The 18,913-nt window shown below is 41.3% G+C and overlaps 2 protein-coding genes across 2 annotated transcripts in view; both read left to right on the top strand.

The window, feature by feature from the left end:
* The window catches only part of MAN2B1 (mannosidase alpha class 2B member 1), a 135,673-nt gene that overhangs the window by 68,597 nt on the left and 48,163 nt on the right, over positions 1-18,913 (top strand). The gene's annotated exons all lie outside the window — the stretch shown is intronic.
* On the top strand, positions 4,736-17,699 carry LOC131823572 (zinc finger protein 709-like). Its single transcript, XM_059160077.1, has 5 exons — positions 4,736-4,948; positions 8,983-9,181; positions 14,614-14,740; positions 14,935-15,007; positions 15,401-17,699. Exon 5 carries the CDS (start codon positions 15,546-15,548, stop codon positions 16,962-16,964), a length of 1,419 nt encoding a protein of 472 aa, XP_059016060.1. The 5' UTR covers positions 4,736-4,948; positions 8,983-9,181; positions 14,614-14,740; positions 14,935-15,007; positions 15,401-15,545; the 3' UTR covers positions 16,965-17,699.

The raw sequence follows: 18,913 nt of genomic DNA, 5'->3' as shown, positions 1-18,913 counted from the left end.
GGAGAAACAGACTCCTCACTGAACAGGGAGGCTGATACGGGGCTCAATCCCAGGACCCTGAGATCCGGAACTGAGCTCAAGGCAGAAATTTAAACAACTAAACCATCCAGGCACCCCTATTTCTCAAATCTTAATCTACCGTCAATACCACATTCTCTCTCTTTTTAAAAAGATTTTATTTGTTTGACAGAGTGAGAGAGCACAAGTAGGGGGAGTAGCAGGCAGAGTGAGAGGGAAGAAGCAGGCTCCCCAGTGAGCAGAGAGCCTGATGTGGGTTTAAATCCCAGGGCCCTAGGATCATGACCTTAGCCAAAGGCAGACTTTGATTGAATGACTGAGCCACCCGGGCGCCCTAGTACCACATTCTCTTGATTACTACTGCATATTACAAAGTTGTAAAATCAAGAAATGTTAGTCCCACCACTTTGTTTTTCTTTTTCAAGAGTACTTTGGCGATTCTGGTTCTTTTGCAATTCCATATAATTTAAAAAACCATCTTGCCAATTTATATAAAGGGAAATAAGGGATCATGATAGGTATTGTGCCAAGTCTCTAGATCATTTAGGGGGCTAGCACTATTTCAACAATATTAAGTTTTCTGATTCACTTTCCCATTTATTTACATATTCATTAATTTCTTTTGTTTATGTTTTAGTTTTCTGAATATTCATTTTGGACTTTTTTTGCTAAATTATCCCTAAGTATTTTATTCCTTCTGATTTCATTGTAAATGCATTTATTAATTTTATTATCAGACTATTCCTTTTTTTAAAGGATTTTATTTATTTGAGAGAGAGCGAGAGAGTGAGTATAAGCAGGGGGAGTGGCAGAGGGAGACGGAGCAGCAGGGAGCTGACAGGTGGCTAGATCCTGGGGACCTGGGTGGCTCAGTGGGTTAAGCCACTGCCTTCGGCTCAGGTCATGATCTCGGGGTCCTGGGATCGAATCTCGCATCGGGCTCTCTGCTCGGCGGGGAGCCTGCTTCCTCCTCTCTCTCTCTGCCTGCCTCTCTGCCTACTTGTGATCTCTCTCTGTCAAATAAGTAAATAAAATCTTAAAAAAAAAAAAGATTTCATTTTTAAGTAATCTCTACACCCAATACAGGGCTTGAACTTACAACCCAAGATCAAGAGTCCCCTGCTCTACCAAACTGAACCAACTAGGCACCCCTAAATTATTAGTTTTAGGAGGGTTGTTTTTTTAGTGGATTTTTTAGAATTTTCTAGAAACAAGATACCTCAGTGGGGAGGTGGTATAGTTTTACGTCCTAACTAACCTTAATGTGTTTTGTTTCCTTTTCCTGCATAATAGTTTTAGCTGTTTTAGCTAAAATAGATGGTGCATCCGGAATATAAATGGCAAGAGCAGATATCTTTGCTTTGTTCCTTACTTCAGGGGAATGCATCCAGCTTTTCACAACCCAAAACAATACTAGTTTGGGTTTTCCATAGATACTCTTTTTTTTTTTTTTTTAAAGATTTTGTTTATTTATTTATTTGACAGGGAGAGACACAGGGAGAGAGGGAACACAAGCAGGGGGAGTGGGAGAGGGAGAAACAGGCTTCCTGCAGGGCAGGGAGCCCGATGTGGGGCCCGATCCCAGGGCCCTGGGATCATGACCTGAGCCGAAGGCATAGACGCTTAATGACCGAGCCACCCGGGTGCCCCTCCATAGATGCTCTTAATGAGCTTAGTTAATTTCCTTTTACACCTGATATGCTGAGTGGTTTAATCACACAAGCATATTGAATTTTGTCATTTTCTCTGAGGCAACTGAGATCTTGCTATTTTGTTTCTTTTTTTTTTTTTTTAAGATTTTATTTATTTATTTGACAGGCAGAGAACACAAGTAGGCTGAGAGGCAGGCAGAGAGAGAGAGGAGGAAGCAGGCTCCCCGCCGAGCAGAGAGCCCGATGCGGGGCTCCATCCTAGGACCCTGGGATCAAGACCCAAGCTGAAGGCAGAGGCTTCAACCCACTGAGCTACCCAGGAGCCCCTGCTATTTTGTTTCTTACTGTATCGATGTTCTTCTCATTATTTCATTAACAGATTTTGAGATATTAACCCAGGCTTTCATCCTTGGATTGTATCCTACTTAGTCATGGTATAGAATATTATATATTGCTGGATAAGTTTTGTGGGTTCACAAAATGAGCGTGAAGTATTCTCTCCATTCTCATTTGTTTCTAGTTATACTCTTCTGGGAGGAATGTAACTCCATGCTGGCATTGTGGAAAATAGGAAAATAGTTTGGCAGGTTTTTGTTTTTTTTTTTTGTTTTTGGTAATATACAGATTGTTGTCACATGATCCAGCAATCCCATTTCTGAGTGTATACCCGAAAGAATTCAAAACATGGACTCAAACATATTTGTCCACCTGTGTTTGCAAGAGCATTATTTACAGTAGCCATAAGGTGGAAGCAACCCAAGTGTCCATCAGAGATGAATGGGTAAACAAAATATGGTATACACACACAGCAAAATACTACTCAGCTTTAAAAGAAGTGAAATTCTGACACATGCTACACCACGGGTAACCCCTGAGGACATAAGTGAAACAAGCCAGTCAAAAAAAGACAAAAACTGTATGATTCCACTTATATGAGGTGCCTGGAGTAATCAAATTCACAGAGACAAAGAGAAGAATAGTGGTTCTCAGGGCAGTGGGGATTTGTTGTTTAATATGTATAGAGTTTCAGTTTTGCAAGATGAAAACAGTTCTGCAGACTGGTTTCACAGTCAGTGTGGCTCACACTACTGAACTCTATCTACACTTAAAAATGGGTAAGATTATTTATAGAATGTGTATATTACCACCATGAGAAGTAAAAAGTTTAAGAGAATGAACACACAACCCATAGAATGAAAGAAAATTTTGCAAATAATATAACTGAAAAGTACTTGTATCAAAATATAGAGGGACACCTGGGTGGCTCAATTAGTTGAGCATCTGCCTCTTGATTACAGCTCAGGTCATGATCTCAAGGTCATGAGATTGAGCCCCATGTCAGGCTTCACACTTGGCCTGGAGTCTGCTTAGGATTCTCTCTTTCCCTCTTCTTCTGCCCTCCCTCCCTGACTTGCATGTATTCTGGAAAACAATATGGATGTTCCTCAAAAATTAAAGAGAACTACCATACAATCCAGGAGTCACACTACTGGGTATTTACCCCCAAATACAAAAACACTAATTCAAAGGAGTACATGCACCTCTATGTTTTTTTTTTTAATATTTTATTTATTTGACAGACAGAGATCACAACTAGGCAGAGAGACAGGCAGAGAGAGAGGAGGAAGCAGCCTCCCCGCCGAGCAGAGAGCCCAATGCAGGGCTCGATCCCAGGACCCTGAGATTATGACCTGAGCCGAAGGCAGAGGCTTAACCCACTGAGCCACCCAGGCGCCCCTGCACCTCTATGTTTATGCAGCATTATTTATAATAGTGAAACTCTGGAAGCAGTGTCCATCAATAAACAAATTGATAAAGAAGTGGTATCTATCTATCTATCTATCTATATATGTAACGGAATATTACTCAGCCATAAAAAGAACGAGCTCTTGCCATTTACAACAACATAGATGGAACTAGAGAGTATAATGCTAAGTGAAATAAGTCAGTCAGAGAAAGACAAATACCATATGATTTCATTTATATGCGGAATTTAAGAAATAAAACAAACAAGCAAAGGAAAAAGAGAGAGAAAGACAAACCAAGAAACAGACTCTTTAGTATTAAGAACAAATTGATGGTTACCAGAGGGGAGATGGGTGAGGGCATGGGGGAAACAGGGGATGGGGATAAAAGAGTATATTTATCATGATGAAAAATAACATAAAGTAAAATGATAAAAAAAAAGAAATGCTCCCCCCAAAGTTCCTCAAATAAGTGGAAAATGCTTTAAGAGTTTTTCAATCCAGGGGCGCCTGGGTGGCTCAGTGGGTTAAGCCGCTGCCTTCGGCTCAGGTCGTGATCTCAGGGTCCTGGGATCGAGTCCCGCGTCGGGCTCTCTGCTCGGCAGGGAGCCTGCTTCCTCCTCTCTCTCTCTGCCTGCCTCTCTGCCTACTTGTGATTTCTCTCTGTTAAATAAATAAATAAAATCTTTTAAAAAAAAAAAGAGTTTTGCAATCCAATCTCTTAAGCATTAATTAATGCTTTCAAACAACATCCCATATTTACGTAACCTTTTCTTGTTTCTTGTTATTTGAGTCCAAACAGTAATCGAATTACCGTATAGGTTTTATAACTTTTATCTAGCACAGTTCTCTCAGGATACATTCAAACAGTGATCTAAAATAAATGTGTTTTCAGTATAAAACATATACCAGAGAATTTAGTCAATACAGTTTACAACTTGTGATTGGTTTTAGAAAAGTTCCTGCACCCACCTGGGCCTGGGGTTCTAACTTCCCACCACAGCGTGGTGCTTGGAAGGCAATAGGATTTGGGAGGGGGGGGGGGCAATAGGATTTTTAAAACTGTGAAGTAAGGATGGGAAAGTGTTGGGTGGAAGACCCAACGCTTTCAAATCATCAAACATCAAAATGGAGCCAGGTGACTCCTAAGGGTCTGTATTTGTAAAGAAGCGTCAAGTTCCACGAGTGGACGGTCCGCATTACCCTCCTAAGTAAAAATCCCGGGAGAGAACGAGTTTCCGCCGCGGTCCCCCAGACATCTCCCCTCTGGCCAGCTGTCACTCCCGTGGGAGCGGGTTGTGGGCCTCGCTACCTGTCCAATCAGGGGAGACGTCAGGGCAGGTGGGCGGGGCGATACTCCGCAGTCACTCCGCGGGAGGTTCTGGCCCCCGCCATTGTTGGGATCGGGTGGGGGGGGGGGTCCCTGTCCTTAGAGCTTCCAGGTCGCCCTTCCCGGGTTTCTGTCTTTCTTAGACCTGTCCCTTCCTCGAAATCGTAGGCAGAACGCCGGGAGACCCCGGAAAGCTAGAGATGGTGAGTGTGCCGGCCGGGGCTTCCAGACAGGGGGGCGGAGTACCGGGTGGAACAGCCCGGAGACGGCGCGGGGCGCGAGCTGGCCTCCCTGCGGAGAACTCTGAGGTCTGCGACTCGAGTCGGTCCGTGGCGTCGCTCGGACCTCAGTCCCCTCCCGCGCGCGGCCTGGGGCCTGGGCCCGCAGCCGAGACCCCGGCGTCCTGTCCGGTCCCTGCGCCCGGCAACTTCCGCCCTGGGGACGGCTCTGCGCCCGCAGCTCCGCGTCTCTCCACGTTGTGCGGTGACCCCCGGTGACTGGGGACGATCGTGACTGGCTCCCTGGAGTTCGTGCTCGGGAGGTGCCATGGCCTGTGGGGTCCTCAGCCCTTCCTTTCTTTTCAGAAGGGACCTCGTTTCTCCTGAGTTTCCCCAAATTGTGGGAAATCCACGATCCTGTCGCGGCACCTGCGCCCCCCTCCACCCAACGCCCAGCTCTCCCTAGGACTGGCAGTCGTTGCGTAAATTTCCAGATTCCTCTTGGCCCACTTACCATTTCCAGTTCACAGCGTCACTAGGAACTAGCTATTCGTCCTTCATGGTGCATTTCAAACAGACCCAGTATTTCAATTATTTATCATTTTTTTCCTGCTCTCGGTGGATGGCGCTTTTAAACGGGCTTAGTTTTTGTTCCTGGATATTTTACGGAAGAGAAAAATAGCGAATAATGACCTGGAACAACGTTGTATGAGATCCTTGTGCCCCTCCTTCCAGGGTCGTTCCTAGGTATAGCCATCCTATGGGAAGTCCTTCTGCTGGAGGTTCCTCTTTGAAACTTTCCTGGGTGACCTGTCCTGGTCACGATCCTTCCCTCGGTTTGTCACTTTTTTTTTTTTTTTTTTTTTTTTTTTTAATTTGACAGAGAGAGAGAGAGAGAGAACAGAAGCAGGCCGAGCAGTAGGCAGACGGAGAAGCAGGCTCCCCCGTGGAGCTGGGAGCCCGATGTGGGGCTGGATCCCAGGACCCCGGGATCATCCCCAGCCAAAGGCAGATGTTTAACTGTCTGAGCCACCCAGATGTCCCTCAGTTTATCACCTTTAAGCGATTTATTCAATGAACTTTAGTCTCAGATTTTTCAGTGAATAAAAATTTATTTAATCCATACATTGTGAAAAACTAAAATATTTTCAGACTCAAGAAAGGGGTGAGTTCAGGAAAAAAAAAATTCTAGTGTTACCCTGCAGGTATTATTCTTTTTTACTTTTTTCCTCCCTTGAGTGTGTTCCTGATACTCTGAGGTCTGTTCTTTAATTTGGAATGAGTTCAAATAGATTTCCAAGGCTTAGACTTGCAGACCTATAGTGTTCGACTATGATTAGTAGTTTATAAAACAAATTGTTCTGTTAATAATTAACATCTTATTATTTATTTATTTTTGTGACTGCAGTCCATACTTGTGAGGTTTCTTACTGAGCCAGTAAAGTGCCCTACATTTTTTTTTTCCTCTTCCTTTCCACATAAACACTGGTTTGAGTGATTTGCTGCATTGTTCAGACATTGAGTTTATGTCATTTAAGATATCACTGGTGGTGCAAAGCAATGTCAGTGGCAGGCAGAGTCCTCAGGATGGTGTCTCTAAACTCTGACCCTCTTGAGCTTTCAAGGGGAAGTACATAATGCCCAGTTTTTCTTCCCGGATCGCCTCCCCTGCATGTGTGTGAAGTCCCAGAGTTCATTCCTGTGGCTGCTCACGTGTCTATTATCATTGCTTCCATATACTGACCCATTCCAGGGCTTCTGTCTCCACCAGGAGAGTCTAGAATTGGGATTTTTTTTTTTTTAAAGTAAGCTCTACGCCCAAGGTGGGGCTTGAGCTCACCATCCCAAGATCAGGAGTCACATACTCTACCCACTGAGTCAGCCAGGTGCCCCTAGAATGTGGAACTTTCTGAATGTGGCTTTCCTTCTGTCCCGTGGGAAGCAGGCCGCTCATATATGTGGATCCTTATATGATTCCTTTAGTGATTAAATAGTACAGCCCTTTGGCTCTAGTTTCTTTAAGCACTTGGGCTCTGGAATTGTGAGTTGATTGAGAGATACAGTGGGAAAGCAAGAAAATTGTGGAACTAGATAGAATTTGTGTTCTCTTTAGACAGGAGAACTTCAAGACATGAGAGGCACTCAGTCAACTTTTCTTAAGGTCATTTTTCATTTTTGGATCAGTTAGAGCATGTCCATGCCCCTAGAGAATACTGACATTCAACAGGCTAAAGCAATTGAATTCCTGTTTTAATTGATGTAAGAAAAACTGCCCAAAGTTTAGGTAAATATTTGAAAACCCAGTGCATGTAAGGTGCTCAACTCAAACCCCTAATGTAAGTAATATGGTACTTATTTCTGGAAAATACCCTGCGTGTGATCTAGGGAATGGACAAACTAGGGTGCCCCATGTCCTGCTAATTAGACATTTGAAAATTTTCAGAAACCATACAAATGGTTTACATTTTTGTAACCTCTAGTGTTTTTTTTTTGTAACCTCTAGTGTTTAAAGGAATTATATCTTAAAATGATTTCCTGTTACAAAGTTAAAATGAAACCAAGACTGTTAAATACTATAATATACATAAATTCATATACATATATACATACATGAGTTCATATATATATATATATATATATATATATATATACATATATATGTATATATATTTAACGATTTTATTTATTCCAGAGAGAGAGAGAGGGAGAGGGAAGGAGTGGAGGGAGAGGGACAAACCAGCTTCACACTGAGCACAGAACTTGATGTGGGGCTAGAGCTAAGGACCATGAGATCATGATCTGAGCCAAAACCAAGAGTCAGATGCTCAAGTGACTGAGCCACCCAGGCGCCCCAAGTTTATATATATATTTACAATAAATTGGGGCACCTGGGTGGCTCATTGGGTTAAGCCTCTGGCTTCGGCTCGGTCATGATCCCAGGATCCTAGGATTGAACCCTGCATCAGGCTCCCTGCTTCCTCCTCTCTCTCTTTGCCTGTCCCTCTGCCTACTTGTGATCTCTCTCTCTGTCAAATAAATAAGATAAAATCTTTAGAAAATAAAATAAAATAAAATAAATTTGTAAGATAGGGAGTGTAACTTAATAAAATCACCGTGAACGGATCTGAGTTCCTTCCAGCACTATTAAGCCCAGCCACTCCCAAATACAGAGTTTTGATCATTTCTCGAGCCTCCTATATCCAAGAAGCGGTTGCAAGTGTATATTATTCTTACTGATGTTTGTCCTTGTCACTTACAAGTTGTCTTCACAAAAATGAGACCTCTTGCACTGTACCCTCTAACAATAGTTCATATGGCCCTTGAAGGATCGAAACCATTTACAAAACCTGTTCAGTGAAGGGTTGATTATTCCCAGTGCTTCTCCTTTGGTGAAAAGCTGAATTTGACTTATTCTTACCTGGAACAACTGAATGACACCTCACAGTCGATTGCCACAACTGTGTAACTGTAACTGTGGTCATGCCCAATGGACCTCTATACTCAGTCCCCAACTTTAGGGAAATTATTGATTCAACCAATCAACAATAGGGTTAATACCCTGCTGTCCCAGATTGGGTGGGATCTGTTCTGGTTGGTGCTTATCTCAACAGCCTCACAGCGGCAGTGGCTTTTATCTTGAAGGGACACAGTACACCTTTTCTGGGTTATCCTCATGGATCATCAACAGTTTTGCCCTCCCAAACAGTCATCTGAACTGCATCTGGGTTTCTCCAAGAACACAGGTGCCCCATTAATGATCTCCTCCCCTGAGGACATACTAGGGAGGCAAACATTGAGAAAAGGAGCTAGCAAAATGTGGATGGGGCATTGTCATGCGTGAATGTGAGGCCTGGTCAACCTTGTTATTTTACTGGACCTTGTTTGATAATGTGACACCTCCCCTCTCTAATATCACAAGGAAATAGCTCTTCTCCCAGCAGCACTCACATCTACTATGTTCCAGAGGAAACATATTTCTTGTTTACAAATTTTACTTGAACTCATTTATGCTCTTACAGTGGGTACTGGTACCTCAAAAGGCTGGAGATTCTTGAAACTGCCACTGAACCGGCCCCGGTAGTGTCCGCAGCCTTCTTCGTTTGACTGCTTCCGTGACCTCCTTTCATGCCTTCTGGACTTACCATGATGGCCTTGAAAAAGGCTGCTCTTTGACCAGCTTGAGACATGGGGCAAACCGTGGACCTTTGGGATAGCCAGGTACAGGAGAGCATGGCCCTCTTTTGCAGTCTTTTGCAAGATGCCATGGTGTTGGAGGAAGATGCCTCCCTTTCCCAGACCCCTGGGCTCTCTGGGGAGCTCCATAGGAGTATCTGAGTGCAAAGCAATGGGAGTTCATAGACTTTAGGTATGACATCACTATGTTTGTGCGTAATGGAGTTTAGGCAGAACTGCTGCTTCTTATGTCTGAATTAGATCAGACCAGAGGGTCATCACAACTTACTGTACATCAATCAGTGATCTTAGCACCAGTTGACAGTTGACACCATCTTCACCTGTTCACTAGTCTGGAGTGACTCTCTGAGTTGCCCTACTGGGGTGAAAGGACTCTAGGAATCCTATGTCTCCACTATCCCCAGTATAAATAAAAGTAACACTTGTCTATATGTATATTAAGGCCAGAACACAAGGCCTTGCCAGGAGCCATGTAATCGATGTCTAAGTCCAGATGTTACCGATAGTAACAAAGGCACTCATTTCACTTCTCAAAATACACTGCTGGGGCATTCTCACAGGCATTCACTGGAAGTTTCTCCTCTCTTCCAAGTCTCAGGGTGCAGACTTCATAAAGCACCATAATGGCTTACTGAAATAAGTTGAAATACATTGAATGAAAGATGGTCTGTGCCTCACATGGGTCAGTTATTAGGTGTGAATATTAATGTGTCTCTTTTTCTTTTCCTAGTAGACTTTTTTTTTTAAGAGAAGTTAGGTTTACAGAAAATTTAATCGGAAAGTACAGAGACTTCCCCCAAAATCCCTCTGCTTGGACACAGTTTGTCCTATATTTTATATCTTGTATTGTTGTAATACATTTGTTACATTTGTTGAACCAACTTTAGTGCATGAAGTCCATACATTAAGGTTGACTCTGTGTTGTATAATCTCAGGACCTCAGCTAATGTGAAATGACATGTCTCTGTCATTTTTTTTTCAAGATTTTATTTATTTATTTGACAGAGAGAGAGAGAGATCACAAGTAGGCAGAGCAGCAACAGGTCAGGGTGGGGGAAGCAGGCTCCCTGCTGAGCAGAGAACCTGATGTGAGGCTCCATCCCAGAACCCTGAGATCATAACTCAGGCCAAAGGCAGAGGCTTAACCCACTGAGCCACCCAGGCACCCCGTCTGTCATTTTTGTATCCTATAGAATACTTTCACTCTCTTGAAAATCTCCTGTTCTCTACCTGGTCATTCACCCCTCCCTCCCACCCCAAAACCCAAGTAACCAAAGATCTTTTGATGCCTTTTAATTTTCTCTTTTCTGGGAAATGCCCTATGATTGGAATCATAGTGTGTAGCCTTGTTATGTAGTTTTCTTTCACTTAAGAATATGATTTTTAACTGTCCTCGAGTCTTTTCGTTTGATAATCCGATTTCTCTCATCACTGTAAAATATTTCATCCAGTGGATATACCAGTGATATTTTTTTTAATCAGCTCACCTATTGAAATTGTCTTGGTTCCATGTAAGTAATGACAAGTGTGCATAAAGCTCCTGTAAACATTCACATGTAGGATTTTTATGAACATAAGTTTTAAATTCATTTGTGTTCATTTGAAACACATAATTGCTGCATAGTATGGTAAATGTAGGCTTAGTGTTAAAAAACTGCCTTTCTTCCAATGTAGGTTCACCATTTTCCATTTCCACCAGCAATGAAGTTGGTTTGATGTTCTCATGATGTTTAGCCATTGTAACAAGCAACTCATTGTTCTTTTTAAAATTTTTATTAAAAAAATTTTTTTTAAGATTTTATTTATTTGTCAGAGAGAGAGAGGGAGCGAGAGTAAAAAAATTTTTTTAAAGATTTTTATTAATTATTTGACATACAAAGATCACAAGTAGGCAGAGAGGCAGGCAGAGAGAGGGAGGGGGAAGCAGGCTCCCCGCTGAGCAGAGAGCCCAATGCAGGACTCGATCCCAGGACCCTGGGATCATGACCCATGCCAAAGGCAGAGGCTTAACCCACTGAGCCACCCAGGTGCCCCTCTCATTGTTCTTTTTATGTGCAACTTCCTAATGAAATAAGATTTTGAAATTGTTTTCATGTGCTTATTTACTGTCTATATATCACTGACGAGGGATGTGTTTAGATATTTTCCCCTCTTCATTTGGATTGTTTTCCATTTGTTGGCATTTTAAGAATATTTTGCTTGTGTTCAATGCCAGTCCTTTATCAGATAAGTGATTTTGAAAGATTTTCTGCCAGACTATGGCTTGTGTTTTCATTCTGTTAACTTCTGTTTCACCTCCATCAGAATTCTTAAAGGCGGAATTCTGTGCAAGGGTGAGTCCACCCAGGTGCTGGGAGGTTGGTGTGTCCATGGCGAGGGAGGAGCTGTGCACACCCTGTTTTCTATTCCCCTTACCCATACCACTGAGTTTCACTGAGTAGTTTTTCACTGTAATGAAAACGTTTGTTGTTGTTTTTTTTAAGAAAATTAGTCACCAAACACCACATCACCAGGATTTTCAACTGTCTTATCTTTTAGGAGTGTTGAAATGAACAATTTGTACTAAGATCTATGATCAAATTTGAGTTAACTTTTGTGAAAGGTATAAATTCTGTAGATTAAAAAAATTTTTTTTTTGCATGTGGATGTCTAGTTCTTTTGGCATTATTTCTTGGAAAAACTGTTTCCATTGAGTTACCTTTGGTTCTTTGTTAAAGATGAGTTCACTGTATTTGTGTAGATTTCTGGAAAGCAATTGCCTTTCTATATTAACTTCATATAATTTTTCTAAAGATTTTATTCATTCATTTGAGAGGGAGAGAGAGAGAGCATGCACAAGCCGGGCAAGTGGCAGGCCAGGGGAGAGGGAGAAGCAGGCCCCCACTGAACAATGAGATGGATATAGGGCTTGATCCCAGGACCTTGGGGTCATGACCTGAGCCAAAGGCAGACATTTAACCAACTGAGTCACTCAGGCACCCCAACTTTTTACATATTTATTCTTTTTTTAAAGTAGGCCCCATGCCCAGTGTGCGGCTTGAACTCACGACCTAAGATTAAGTGTTGTACGCTCTATTAACTGAGTCAGCCAGGCACCCAAATATTCACTTTCTTTAAAAAAAATTTTATTTATTTATTTGAGAGAGATAATGCACATGTGAGAGAGCAAAAGTTGGGGGAAGATGCAGAGGGAGAGGGAGAAGCAGACTTCCTGCTGAGCAGGCACCCTGATGCAAAGCTTGATCTCAGGATGCTGGGATCACAACCCAGGCTGAAGGCAGACACCTAACCAACTGAGCCACCTAGGTGCCCCTTAACTTTTAAAATTATTTTTAAAAAAGATTTATTTTTTATTTTTAAAAAAGATTTTATTTATTCATTTGACAGAGAGAGAGATCACAAGCAGGCAGAGAGGCAGGCAGAGACAGAGAGGGAAGCAGGCTCCCCGCTGAGCAGAGAGCCTCTGCGACAGGTAGAGGCTTAACCCACTGAGCCACCCAGGCGCCCTGATTTATTTATTTTAGAGAGAGAGAGAGAGAGAGAAAGCAAGGGGAGGGGAAGGGCAGAGGGAGAAAAGCAGGCTCCGTGCTGGGAGTGGAGCCCCATGGGCCTGATCCCGTGACCCAAAAGTTGGATGGATGCTCAGTCAGCTGAGCCACCCAGGCTCCCTTAGCTTTTTATCTTTTATTTTTGCTCTTGGTTCGTGGGGTTTTCTTTGTTATTTGGAATTTTTTTCATTTTCTCAATTGACAATCTTTTTTATTAAAGATTTTATTTATTTAACAGAGAGAGAGAGACAGCGAGAAAGGGAACACAAGCAGGGGGAGTGGGAGAGGGAGAAGCAAGATTCCTGCTGAAGAGGGAGCCTGATGTGCGGCTCGATCCCAGGACACTGGGATCATGACCTGAGCCAAAGACAGATGCTTAACGACTGAGCCACCCAGGTGCCCCTCAATTGACAATCTTGTCATGATACAAAGACAGTTTTATTTCTTACTTCCCCAAATGTTTACCTTTCATTTTTTGTTATTTACCTTTTGTTATTGCCCTTGTCTGAGTGTATTAGCTAAGAATTCCAGTATAATGTCATTTAAGTGTAGCGAGAGGGGACATTCTTGACATCACCCTGAGGTTACTAGAAAGCATGTTTTTTTTTTTTCCAAATCATGCACTTACATTAAATAAGTTCCCAGTTGATGTAGAGGTACATGGGGCCAGTGGGGTGGTATTCTCTTACCTCAGTGATTTGCTGTCAGTCTTTTTAGTGGGCCCTTGTCCCTGGGCTTGCCCTACTATAAGAAGAAAGAAGTATGGTAAGTATCCTCAGTTCTTAGCAAAATCCTCTTGAATCCCTTGAAATTACTTCAGTATTAATTGTGAATGAGTGTGTCTTGTCTAATGAGGCACCTCTTGTCCACTTACTAGGTAGCTTTTATCATGGAGTTTTGGATTCCTGAAATAGCAAGCTTTTTTAAAAAAAATATTATTTGAGAGGGAGAGATAAAGAGGGAGCAGAGGAAAGAGCAGATGGAGAGGGAGAAGCAGACTCCACGCTGAGCAGGGAGCCCGAGAGGGGTGGGATCCTGGGACTCTGGGATCATGACCTGAGCCGGAAGCAGACACCCAACCAACTGAGCCACCCAGGTGCCCCCTAAAATAGCAAGCTTTGATTAAATGTTTAGAATGTTGAGCTATAGCTCCCAGCTTCTGGGTATAGGACAGGAACTGGAGATTGGGTTAATCACCAGTGGCCAGTGATTTAATAAATTGTGCCGATGTAATGAAACCTCCATCAGAATTCTTAAAGGCGGAATTCTGTGCAAGGGTGAGTCCACCCAGGTGCTGGGAGGTTGGTGTCTCCATGGCGAGGGAGGAGCTGTGCACACCCTGTTTTCTATTCCCCTTACCCATACCACTGCCTTAACTTTCCTATGCATTGCAGCTTTTCTCTGTTCCTGGGTTGTATGCTTTACAGTAAACGGGTAATGGTAAATAAAGTATTTTGCTAAGTTTCTCAAAATCATTTCAGTAAATTAACAGATAAGACAGAGTGTAGCAGAAATCTGTGAATTTGTAATTGGCTACTGAAATAGTAAACTTGGCTCCCCATTTGTAGCTGGTAATACAAGTAGGGGCAGTGTGTGGGACTGACTTCTTAAACTATGAATCTGACTTAAATTTTGGGTAGTTTAGATTAGAATTGAATTGTTGGACACCTGTTTGGTGACATAGAATTGGAGAAGTGGCTGTGGAACAAATACCACATATTTGGTGTCAGGAGTGAGAAAACACTATCATCCTTACAATGTCCCACCTTTGGAACAGGAAGGAAAGAAATACCCTCGCCCCTCAGGTCACTTGGGCTCTGGAAGTCATATGTAAACTGCTTATTAATTGAGTATAAGTCTTCAGTGGTCTGTCTCACCCATCCTATATACATATATGGGATTATTCAGGACTCAGTGGCCTTTGAGGATGTGACTGTGAAGTTCACCATGAAGGAGTGGGCTCTCCTAGATCCCTCCCAGAAGAAACTCTACAGAGATGTGATGCAGGAAACCTTCAGGAACCTGGCCTCAATAGGTAGGATGATGCCATTCTTACTTGCTAAATCAATTAGAGATTCAGTGTAACTTGCTCATCAGGGCTATTTCAGGGGAGAAAAATGGGATGGGAATATTTTCATTAATAAACCTGCTGTGGTCACAACTCATCATGGACCTAGAATCCTAACAATTTTTCTATAAATTTTTATAATTTATACTGCTTTTTTCTAGTTTGTGGTTCAGAGGAAAAATGGGATATCCATGACAGTGAAGATCAGAATGAAAATCATGGGACAGATCTAAGGTGAGTAGCATTCACATGAGAAAACAGAGTTTCATTAAAGAATCTAGAGATGTCATGAAATTTTAAAAACAAGCAAATAAATCACCCCAGCTTTAAATTCATTGATCCTTAAGATATTTTCACCAAAAGTTTTTTTCCTCACATGTAACTGAGATGTACAGTTTCTGAAAAATGGTGTATCTGAAAACTGCATGTAGAAATACCATTTATGAATATTACTGTTTTGATAATACTTAAGATAGAGGCCTGTTGTAAAGCTCTCAGTATGTTCATTTTCAAATAATCAAAATATGCAGAAAACCAACATTTTCCTTGAAGATGGTACAAAAGTCACTGTCATAATTAATAAGATTATTAATAACCTATTAACAATATGCTTCTCATATTTTACAGCAGTCAAATGGTAGAAAGACTCCATAAAAGCAAAGAATGTAGTCAGTATGAAGAAATCTTCAGCTAGATTCCATATCATAATCAGAAGAAGAAAAGTCCTACCAGAATAAAACTACGTAAATGTACTTTGTGTGGACAAGTGTTCATGTGTCATTCATCCTTTAACAAGCACTTGAGATCTCACACTGGACACAAACCATATGAGTATCAGGAATGTGAAGAGAAGCCTTATAAATGTAAGGAATGTGGGAAATCCTTCAAGCATCGGCAATCCATCCGAATGCATGAAAGGACACACACTGGACAGAGACCCTATGAATGTAAACACTGCGGGAAAGCTTTCATTTGTCACAATTACTTTCAAATTCATGAAAGGGCACACAGTGGGGAAAAGCCCTACAAGTGTACAAAATGTGGCAAAACCTTCAGTTATTCAAGTAACTTACGTAAACATGAAAGGACTCATATTGGAGAGAAACCTAGCGACTGTAAGCAATGTGGTAAAGCTTTCCGTTGTCTCAGGTCCTTCCGAATCCATGAAAGGATACACAGTGCAAAAAAGCCCAAGGAATGTACAAAATGTGGTAAAACCTTCAGTTATTCAAGTAATTTACGTAAACACGAGAGAAGTCATAATGGGGAGAAACCCTATGAATGTAAGGAAAGTGGGAAAGCCTTTCATCCTCTTACCAAATTTCGAAGAGACATGATCAAGCAAAGTGGAGACGGACTTTATAAATGTAAGGAGTGTGGGAAAGCCTTCAGGTGTCCCAAAAACTGTCGTAGTCACGAAATGACACACAGTGGAGTGAAGCCCTACGAATGTAAGGAATGTGGTAAAGCTTTCAGTTCTCCCAGGTCCCTTGGAAAACACAGAAGAATTCATACTTCAGGGAAGCCTCATGAATGTAAGGGATGTGGTAAAACTTTTCGTTATCCCAGTTCCCTTCGAAATCATGAAAGAACTCATACTGGGGAGAAACCTTATAAGTGTAAGGAATGTGGGAAAGCTTTTAGTTGTCCCAATTACTTTCGAATTCATGAAAGAACTCACACTGGAGTCAAACCATATGAATGTAAGCAGTGTGGAAAAGCTTTCAGTTGTGCCCAGTCCTTTCGAATACATGAAAAGACACATAGTGCAGAAAAACCCTATGAATGTACAAAATGCGGTAAAATCTTCAGATATTCAAGTAACTTACGCAAACATGAGAGATCGCACACTGATGATAAACGTTATGAATGTAAACTATGTGGTAAGGCCTTCAGCAGTCACTATTATGTTCAAAAACATGAAAGAACTCACACTGGAGAAAAGCCTTATGAATGTAAGGAATGTGGGAAAGGCTTCATTTTTCGGTCAGGTGTTCGATCACACATGGTGATCCACACTGGAGATGGTCCTTATAAATGTGCGAAATGTAAGAAAGCATTTATTTCTCCCAGTTCGTTACAAACACATGAAAGAACTCACACTGGAGAGAAACCTTATCGATGTAAAATTTGTTGTAAAGCCTTCAGTCTTATTCATTCTTTACAAAATCATGAAAGAACTCATATGTGAGACAAAGTCTATGGAAGTAAGGAATGTAAGAAAGCTGTCATTTGTTGCTTAGTCTTTCATGCACACTGGAGAGAAATTATAGAAACGTATGGAATGTAGGAAAGCCTTCTGTTATCCTGTTTCCTTCAGAACTTACCAGAAAAGTCAATAGAGAGAATTTCATTGATGGTAAACAATGTAGGAAATCTTCACTTGTCCCACAACACTGAAAATCATGTTAGATTATTCCCTGGATTCATACTATAGACTAAAAAATAAGAACTTTTTACAGATATTTTAAAGGTAGTGTGAAAATTATATGGGAAAGAAAGAAGTAATATAGGTAAACTTTGTGAACATGAATTCATGGAAAATACTTATGAAAATTCACAACATTAAAGAAATTATAAATGTTATACACACTATGGTCTTTATCAGATTTTCATTCCTTTTTGAAAAAAATATTTTATTTATTTATTTGTCAGAGAGAGCGAGTAAGAGAGCTCAAGCAGGCAGATTGGCAGGCAGAGGCAGAGAGAGAAGCAGGCCCCCCGCTGAGCAAGGAGCCCGATGTAGGACTTGATCCCAGCACCCTGGGATCATGACCTGAGCTGGAGACAGCGGCATAACCAACTGAGCCACCCAGGCAGAATTGAGGAGAATTCTTAAAAGTATTTCTCTGTACTGTGGACTTCCACTTACTTTTACAAGCAGATTCTGAAGTGAGATAATTATGTAGGCACTTTTAAAACAAGAGTTCCCAAGTTTAATAAGTAAATTTATCCTTAGTAACATTTTTAAACTCTTATTTTGAAATCTGTTGGGTCCATGGGTGATTGAAGTGTATTTCTAATATGCAAATATGTTTAATTTTTATATTTAAAATTATGTAAGGAAAGGAATGTTGAAAAATAACACTTTCGTATTTTCCTTTCCCTGGTGTCCTCCTGTGGGGCAAGTACTCAGTATGCTTTAGTCATTATTTCTATATTCTGCATTTCTTTATTAACAGAAAGCTCCCATCTCATTGGCCTGAAGAGCCTTATTCTGTTTTCCTAAATAGTTGCCATACAGTTGTGAATATGTAAAGTTCATCATACATTATAGTCTCGTGAATTATTTTCTTCTTTTGTCCTTTGCTCTTTGTCATTGGTTATGGCTGGGACTTGGAGTATAGAGTTACATTAAGAATAGAGGCCTGTGTGAGATAGAAAAATAAATCTAGAGTTGGAAATGACCCTCCTTGAAGCTGTTAATGTCAGAGTCAGTCATGCAAACTACTAGATTCCTAGAATCTGTTGCATTTATGGTTTTGTGTTAGAATTTACCAAAGCCTAATTTACATAAAACTTGGAATTCAGAAGTGAAATAGGACTAGGCACATTTTTCAGCCACCTGTATAGAGGTGGGTAGAAGCATACACCTTCACAGACACGTGCTTCCTGCCTGTTTTCCTTATTCCTTTTTTTTTTTTTTTTCCTGGAAAGCAAGAATAATCTCAAAACCACCGCCAACTGCTTGACTTCCATTGGATCTGAGCAGTAGGCTTCTCCACTTGGCTCCAGAGTTCTACATCAAAGATCCAGCATGGGTTAAAATTTTCCTGCAAGTCCTTAAGTACCCACAAATTTAGATTGTTATGGTTGAGAATGTTCTCTGAAGTGTTACTCTCCTCTTTTCTAGATTTTATTCATATAAAGTCTAATTTGTGTATTAGACATATTTTTCTGTTAATACCTATTGACTGTTCTTTTGAGATGATGGAGCGTTCTCTATCTTGAGAGTGTTGCAGTTATATATTTGTGAAAATACATAACTACTCTTAAATTACATGTGTATATTTACTAAAAGCAATTAATAGAAAATAGTAAACATGTTGTTACATGCTAGGAAAGTGTTAAAACCCTAACTTTGATTTCTGTGTGCGCCGTATGTCCTCCAACGTGGGGTCCTTCGTAGGAAGTAGTCTA

This window comes from Mustela lutreola, chromosome 2 (genome assembly GCF_030435805.1).
Source record: "Mustela lutreola isolate mMusLut2 chromosome 2, mMusLut2.pri, whole genome shotgun sequence".
Taxonomy (NCBI): Eukaryota; Metazoa; Chordata; class Mammalia; order Carnivora; family Mustelidae; genus Mustela; species Mustela lutreola.
Note: the sequence above shows the minus strand (reverse complement) of the source record. Positions and strands in the feature narration are given on the sequence as shown.

What these genes read in the sequence shown, in the direction of transcription:
- LOC131823572 (XM_059160077.1), top strand. Translation starts at nt 15,546, where the DNA reads ATGTGTCATTCATCCTTTAACAAGCACTTGAGATCTCACACTGGACAC.